Below are 8,535 nucleotides of genomic sequence, written 5' to 3'. Positions count from 1 at the left end.
TCTGTTAGTAGGAGATGCTCTCAGGTTGACCTAACGTCTGTCGAAGTATCGGGTTGGTTTGTCAGAGGGTGGTAGAATTCTTTGCTAATACAGAATGGAGAGGTATAGACTACATGTTAATTACAAGCTTATAAACGTATGACTATCTCATGCTGTAGCTTATTCATCAGGCTGGCTAACAGGGTTGTTTTGATATGGACTGTATGAAATGCATTAACAATCCCTTCACCCCGAGGCACTTAGTAGGTCTCCGTAACGCTTCAATGATACAGTACATATTAAATAGAGTCCTACGTACCTTGGGGTAAAGCCCGTCCTTGAGTTGGAGTGAAATAGGTTCCGGTACTAATTTTGGGTAATGTTTATATTTTGGTGCAGAAGCGAAATACTTTTGCGCTAATATTCTATAAGAGGAACAGGAGCTCAAGCAGTAGAACATTTGAGGTGTTGGTACGCAGTTCCGGTGAGCTCCTGCCCAAGTCAAGCACAGGGTAAAGGGATTGTTAATGCATTTCATACAGTCCATGTCAAAACAACCATGTCATTTCCAAATGAGCTGACATATGCAGTGTTTACCATGAATGCAGTCTCACTAACGCAGGTACATTGCCTTCTTGGGTTAGAGTCTATCAGATCTGCGCTAGCCAACACCAGCACAGCAGTTGTTTTGACAGTGCCAGAGGTGGAACTGTAGTAGCCTAGAGTGGTCAAATCCACAAGCTTATAACCTACCTAAAGCGGACATTGCCCTTGGCTACACTGAGTTCCATTTCGAGAAATCCCAAGCAGCCATGTTTACAAATTCAAACATTGGAAAGTGAGATGTAATCTACACCTTGATTATGCCGATAGAAACATCCTCATTATTTTGATTTATAAACTGGGTGGTTTGAGCCAAACTGCTGATTGGCTGAAAGCCGTGGTATATCAGACCGTATACAATGGGTGACAAAACATTTATTTTTACTCTTCTAATTACGCTGGTAACCAGTTTATAATTAAACAAGAAGGCCTAAGGAAGTGTGGTATATGGCCAATATACCAAGGCTTAGGGCTGTTCTAATGCACAACGCGACGCCATTACAGCAATTAGCTGTGGTATATTAGCCATATACTGTACCACAAACCCCGAAGAGCCTTCTTGCGATTATAAACTGGTTACCAACTGAATTAGGAGAGTAAAAATACATGTTTTGTCATACCCATTGTGGTTCGAGCCCTGAATGCTGATTGGCTGAAAGCTGTATTATGTCAGCCCTATGCCATGGGTATGACAAAGCCACGGCTAAGGGCTGTGTCCTAGCACTCCGCCTTGCTTTGTATGTAAGAACAGCCCTTAGCCATGGTTTATTGGCCATATACCACACTTTCTGCCACTGAACTTCTAACTTGACTGGGGCAGGTGTGATTTTGTGACAATGATTGCAAGAGCTACCCACCGATTTGACAGCTCCAATGCAGTTCCATCTCTGCTACGCAGTGCTATCGACGCTTAACGCTTGATCTGATTGAATCTAGGCCTAAAAATTTAAATCAAGCTGTAACGCTGATCGTCCGCGATATGGATTGAATTGAGCCCCGATGTTTTTGCCCGGTCTATATTAGCGGAACATAAATATCCTGTAAAGGAATTCGTGAGGGATGTAGGATGTCTGCATTGAATTGAAATATATAGGCTATAGGAATATATATGATGATATAGGCTATATCCATACATTGTCGCAAAGTGGGTCGCGGACCTGTTAATGGTGGGTCGCGACGTGTCAGAGTAAATGTATAATTATTTCATTAATTACTGGAATTGACTTGGCCAAGTGCATCTGCGGTCTCTGCTCAGTTTGGCAGCTGCGCGAGTGGGAGGGAGTTTGCCCGTGTGCTTCGCGGTTTACCGGATCTTTTTTCTGCAGTTTTCTTGAAGATCACTCTGCGATACACACGATGCAGCGCTGTCGTTCAGCAGCAAATGATGCGCTGTCAGCCACTGACTTGTCATTACCACTAACCATCACTCACCGCTGTCATGAAATGGACTCATGCTAGCCACAAGTTCTGACTGAGCTCAATTCTCATGAAACGCATATACAGCGATGAGTTTCTCTCTCTTTCATACAAACTTATAACGAGGAGCGCCCACAATGTGTTTTGTGCGGGGATGTGTTTAGTAATGAGTCTCTCATAACGAACAAACGATGGTAAAGCCAGGGAGTTCTTTCAGAACCGCTGCAGAATGTTTCAGGAAAGAGTGTTTCGACAGTTGAAGAGTACGTCAGCTAGCAAGGCATTGTTGCCATTTTATAACAGGTGATGATCAGCAGAAATAAGGGAGTACTAACTAACGCTCATAGTAGTAGATGTGAGTTTCTCTTTCAAACAATCCCCTGGACTTGTACACAGCTAATAGATAACATTCGCCAAAGCAAACTAGCTACTAATAGTGCAACCCTAGAAACAGTACAGATGAAGATGAAAAAAGATCAGGCCCACTGTACATCTTACTGTAGAAATTATTGTTGAAAACTAGTGTAGGTTTGAACTGTTGCTGTTAAAATACAATTTTTATTCTTAACTGGAATAAACTGATTGAAGCAAGATGCTTTTTGAGGTAAACACACTCACACAGTTCTGGGTTGTTCATCTACAGCAGGAAGTGGTCTCCTGCCTGACTGAGAAAGCAGTAGATGTTCTGATCCAGTTTGGCACAACATACCAATGCGAGTCAGGGATCTCAACTCTCACATACTTAAAAAACAAGTACAGAAACAATTTCAAGACTGAGCATAACCTCAGTGTTGTACTGTCAAAATCGGAGCCCAGAATAGACATGCTCTCATTAGGACTGTGTGTGTGTGTGTGTGTTTTCTGGTCTACATCTGTGTGATGTGATCAATCAATTTATTCCAGTTCAGAATAAAAAATATATATTGTATTTTAACAGCAACAATTCCAACCTAGACTTTCTTTCAACAATAATGTATACAGTAAGATGTTCATTTTTCATCTGTACAGTTCCAAACTAGACAGATATGTAAGAGTGTTTTTAATTAATGGGGGAAAATAAACATGAATAGATATTTTCGATATTTAATTCCATTGTTGTTGGTTTTTGTCTATATTGCATTTGTTTTAGGCATAAGGGCAATGAAATGTACCGATATTTATGTATAGTTGCATATTTTCCTAAGCTTGGGTCCCAGGAAAACACAGAATTTCTAATGTGGGTCCCAGGCTGAACAAGTTTAAGAACCCCTGGAGTAGAGCATTATTTATTATCATGGCCAGACAGATACAGCTTTGGCTGAATTTCCTCAAACTCAAAAATGTCTTCGCCATGATGATAAAGTGGTTTTCAGGAAAAACATGTATCTTGTTTCAGATTCTACGCCCGCGATTCTTAAGAATCTGCGTGGTAACGTTGGCTTCGGAACAAACTGAGTAAAACTCAAACGGACAACTAGAAAATGCTCAAACCAAGTTTACACACCCACTGGGTCAAACAGCTGTGTGTGAGAGTGTGTGTCGTGTACGTGACATGTGTGTACATGTGTTTGCATTTGTATTTTGATTCATGCATTATGTGTATGATTTACCCAGTACTAATCTGTGGGTGGGAGTAGGATTGTTACAACACCTGTAGTAACAGTTTCCACAAGCTGCAGAGGTGTGTGCAAGTGGCACCTGGCAGCAGGCTCGGGCCTCCAAATTTGATTGGTTAAGCTTGAAGAGGATAGGCTGGTAACAGGAGAAGGCTGGTAACAGGAGAAGGCTGTCTCTGCCTCTAGCCATCTATCAGCAGCTTCTCTCTGTGGGCTAAAGCCAGGTAGGAAACTAGAGAGACAGGATGAGCGTATACTGCAGCACATTGGTGGCTATGTGAGAGAGTCGGTTTACACCGACACAGTCAGTGAAGAACAGAAGGGTGGAGTGGAGAGGAGCTGAGTGGGAGTGTGCGTGGGGGAGTGTGTGAGACATTTAACCACTCCAGACCATGAACATGAAGCACCGGAGGTTCTCCCTTGACAGCTCAGTGTGAGTATCAATCAATCAAACTTTTTTAAATAAGTGATTTATTATTATGCATTGTTTCTGTACAGTTATTGACAGGCTCAGTTAAACTCCAGCTGTAGAGACCGTCTCCAATGTTTATGTTTACATTAGGAAGTTGGAATGTCCCTTAACATAATCTTATTGGATTTTCTAATAGGATATTACAGTATTGATTACTGTACAGTCCTCAAACATACAGTAGTACATACCACATAGATTAGAACACACCCATATGGGGTTTGGGCCATTCCGCTTGTATTTATTGCTGTTTCACAAGTGGGTTAGTCTGAATGGAGGATTCACCTGAGTGGAGAAAGAGAAAGTGAAAGAGAAAGAGAGGGAAGGAAGGAAGGGAACTTGTTTGTTGCTATAATTTGGACTCAGGGGTGGACGTAACATAGTAAACGAAAAACCAGGACACTCAAATTAGTATGATATGTTAAGTTTGGTATGTAACGTATACATTTTTGGATGTCCATCATCCATTTTGTATGATTTGTTACAAATTACAATTTGTATGATATGTTTGTTATGATTTTCAATTTGTTTAATATGTTATGAATTTGCAACACGTATGATATGTTAAGAATTCCAATTTGTTGTGGCTAACATTAGCTAGGTGGCTCACACTAACGTTAGCTAGGTGGCTAACGTTAGCTAGACTAGGAGTTAAGGTTAGGATTGAGGTTAAGGTTAGGGTTAGGGTTAGGGTCAGGTGTTATCTTAAAGGGTTAAGCTTAGGGTTATGGTTAGCTAACATGCTAAGTAGTTGCAAAGTAGCTAAAAAGTAGTAAGTACTTGCAAAGTTGCTTATTAGCTAAAATGCTCAAGTTGTCCGTGATGAGATTTAAACAAGCAACCTTTGGGTTGCTAAACGTTTGCATTATATGCAAACCCATCCACCCCGACCAACCACCCTCCTTTATTTTTTGACTTAATATATCCCTTTCCTGCAGTCAAATGACCTAGTGGCCTCCTGGGTGGAATGTTATTAATATTTGTAATAAACATTATTTCAAAAACCTGCTGAAAATCTGGAGTTTTTATGTCAAACGGTTTTGTTATATTTCAGTCTTCTGTGATGTATATAAAGTGTAATATTGGGATGCAAACTCATAATATAATACCTTTCAAATCTATAGCTGACATGTTACAGGTGACTTCTTTTTTTTAAGACCATAACCATGTGTGTGAGATGTGTACTTTTGTTTCAAAGTAGATTTGTTTAAGACTACCAAGGAACACTTTGTGTGACCCTGATTTAGCCCACTGCAGTAAAATTAAGGAACCTTCTAATGTAACCATACCAAATGTAACATATCATACTAATTTCAATGTCCGGGATTTTCGTTTACTATGTTACATCTGTTCTATGAGACCAGGCTGTTTTGTTTACATTCCACCAAAATGCGTTGCAGCCATACCCTTCAGGGCCCTTGTCTTTATTTATTAGTCATACAAACAGGTTGTTTTGCATTATATCTTATTGCTTTGTTTGTTGTAGTTTTAATCCAATCTTTATTTTATATATATATATATATATATATAGCGTAAGCATATATTTTCAATCAATAATTAATCAAATTCATGACTTGACAATATATTTTTGACAAACCTAATAAAAGGCGCACATTTCAAACAAATACTTACATTTGTTGGTTCTTGTCCAGACTCAGAAATGACAGGCTGGTCTAGTCGGGAGGAGGTGAATCCGCTTTCTGTAGTGGATATATATGTACATACTCAAGGCTTTTTTGAATAAAGATTGTTTTGAGGACTCTTTAATTCTGTGATGATTTAGTGCATTTTATTTGCACATTCACATTGAAGTTTGACTTTTTGAGCTGTAAATGTAGTAGCTTTTGTTGCTATTAGGCCTATATGGTCTGTAAGGAGTGGCGCAATAGTTCATGTATAGTGAAGGAACAGGATTAACAAAGATACATGTATATTCCATTTCCATTGTTTGCTTTCTCCCAGCCTCAGGTGGGGGAACTTAAACATCGTATAACACACACTATGCATGTGACATGTATTGATCATTTAAAATGCAAATCACAGCAGATCTTCCTTTGACCTGGATGCCACATATGTTTTAGACAACTCAGTTAACCGTTAAGGTGTTGTTGACTATCTTATCGACTACAAGCTAGAACTGCTCTGCCAACCGTTGAACTCTTCTTTATGGTTGTCTGATGGTATCAAGTAGATGATGTGAATGTAAATAACGGGTGGCAGGTAGCCTATTGGTTAAGAGCATTGGGCCAGTAACCACAATGTTGCTGGTTCGAATGCCCGAGTCAACTAGGTGAACAATCTGTCAATGTGCCCTTGAGCGAGGCACTTAACCCTAATTGCTTCTGTGTTAATTCATTGTTAGAGCAGCTTTCACCAGAAGACAAAACTATGCCCATGGGTAGGTGAATTTAAATTCAAACCACAACTTTATGTTAATTACAAAGTAAGACCTATACTGTAGGTAAATATGCAAATAGGTAAGTATGACCTCTAAACACAAAGTGTTTACAGACCCAGGTGGCGACACTCTGTGACCGTTTAGTGTCCTATTCCTCCAGGTCCCTGGAGGATGGTGATGGAGGTAGTCTGCTGGACCAGAGGAGAGGCAGCCGCAGTAGGCCTAAGAAGAGTGGAGAGAGGAAACGCCACAGTCTAGAGGAGGCACAGCTGGAAATACAGGAGCTGGGATGCAGCCTGAACAGGAGCAACTCACTCAGGTCAGAGGTTACTTATGAAAGGAAGTACAATGACTAGAGTAGGACTGGGGGAAACAAAACCCTCAAAGTCCGTATGTGTGTGTGTAATTGTGATCTCCCTATCCACAGGTCACAGACCATAGAGGAGGAGAGCTTCCATCGGCCTGATGGCGTCATCATCACCAAACACGTAAGCACATTTAAATGTAGAGTACAACACCCTGCAGGTACTATGGCTCCATCTCCGCTACATGTTTGGGTTCTTGGATCTGGCTCGGAAATATGTCCTGATTGAATGATTGATACATTAATGAATTGGTTCATTGATTGATTAATTCGATCATTTCCTCTCTCTCTTGTAGAGCTTTGTGAAATACAACAAAGCCTTTCACAAACTCTTCAAAGACATTCCTGCAGAGGAGAAACTAACCCATGGTGAGTTGATATCAGTACATGGGGAGTGTGTAAGTTATTTATGATTTTGTCGTTGTCCATTGATTGTTTGTCCGGGCTGCGTGTGGATTCATGTCTTGCATGTTTGCTTATGGAGTCGACGTAATAATGAATGCATTGGGACATTCAATATAATTCATTCCACAGCCTGTGCATTGTGCTCCTTGCTAACAACTAATTACATTAAGATACTTATTCACTCACTTTTTCACAATATGTTAACATGTGCCCTCAGCTGCTTAGGACAGCATACAGAACATCACACTGTATTCTGGGAAAAGGGATGTTTCATTCAGAAACTCTCTGTGTCTCTCTCATTTGGCTCTGTTCTCTGCTTGTGTTTTCAGCATTCACCTGTGCCCTGCAGAAGGAAGTGTTGTATCATGGGAAGCTATTTGTGTCTGTCAACTATGTGTGTTTCTACTCCTCCGTACTCCTCAAAGACACCAAGGTAAGAGGCTGAAATATAGTAGAGTAGAGTAGATAACGCCAAGTTCGCCAACATACAGTGCCCTCCATAATTATTGGGACAGTGAATAATCTTTTCTTCTTTTGGCTCTATACTCTATACTCTATATTCTATACTCCAAACAATGACTATGGGGTTACATTGCAGACTGTCAGCTTTAATTTGAGGATATTTTCATCCATATCGGGTTAACCGTTTAGAAATTACAGCACTTTTTGTACATACGTAGTGCCTCCATTTTAAGGGAACAACAGTATTAGGACAAATTCACTTTTATGTGTATTAAAGTAGTAAAAAGTTAAGTATTTGGTCCCATATGCATAGTACACAATGACAACATCAAGCTTGTGACTCTACAAATTTGTTGATGAGTGAGAAAGTTACAGACCCACAAATATCATACCCCCCTCCAAAAAATGCTAACTTCCCTTATTTGTAATGGTGAGAGGTTAGTATGTCTTAGTGGTATGTTATTTTGGCATCTGTAACTTTGTTTCACAATTTAATTCAGGATTATTCGTAATCAATGCAGTTATTTTGAAGTGTTTAGAAACATGTTCTATTCTTATTTAAGATTTAAAAAAGTGACTCCAAAATGACACAATACATAATTTAATATTAATTTCTGTTGGGCACAGAATTATCTGAAACACAACTAAAACAAAGAGCAAATGTTTCCAACAAAAATGGATGAGAATACCCTAAAATTAAAGGTGACAGTCTGCACTTTAACGTCATAGTCATTGTTTGATTTCAAATCCAGACTTTTGGAATATAGAGCCAAAAGAAGAGAAAATGCATCACTGTTCCAATAATTAGGAGGGCACAGTAAGTAGAAGTAGATGTACAGTTGTG

General features: G+C 39.7%; 1 protein-coding gene across 3 annotated transcripts in view; it reads left to right on the top strand.

The window, feature by feature from the left end:
* Nucleotides 1-3,757: 3,757 nt before the first annotated feature.
* Nucleotides 3,758-8,535, top strand: part of LOC115169432 (GRAM domain-containing protein 2A) — a 13,953-nt gene continuing 9,175 nt past the window's right edge. For all 3 annotated transcript variants that reach the window (XM_029725027.1, XM_029725025.1, XM_029725026.1), the window contains exons 1-5: nt 3,758-4,026; nt 6,621-6,779; nt 6,888-6,948; nt 7,121-7,193; nt 7,559-7,662. In XM_029725027.1, coding sequence (XP_029580887.1) covers nt 3,986-4,026; nt 6,621-6,779; nt 6,888-6,948; nt 7,121-7,193; nt 7,559-7,662 — 438 coding nt within the window. In that variant the 5' untranslated portion in view covers nt 3,758-3,985. The remainder of the gene's footprint in view (nt 4,027-6,620; nt 6,780-6,887; nt 6,949-7,120; nt 7,194-7,558; nt 7,663-8,535) is intronic.

Source organism: Salmo trutta, chromosome 31 (genome assembly GCF_901001165.1).
Source record: "Salmo trutta chromosome 31, fSalTru1.1, whole genome shotgun sequence".
Lineage (NCBI taxonomy): Eukaryota > Metazoa > Chordata > Actinopteri > Salmoniformes > Salmonidae > Salmo > Salmo trutta.
Note: the sequence above shows the minus strand (reverse complement) of the source record. Positions and strands in the feature narration are given on the sequence as shown.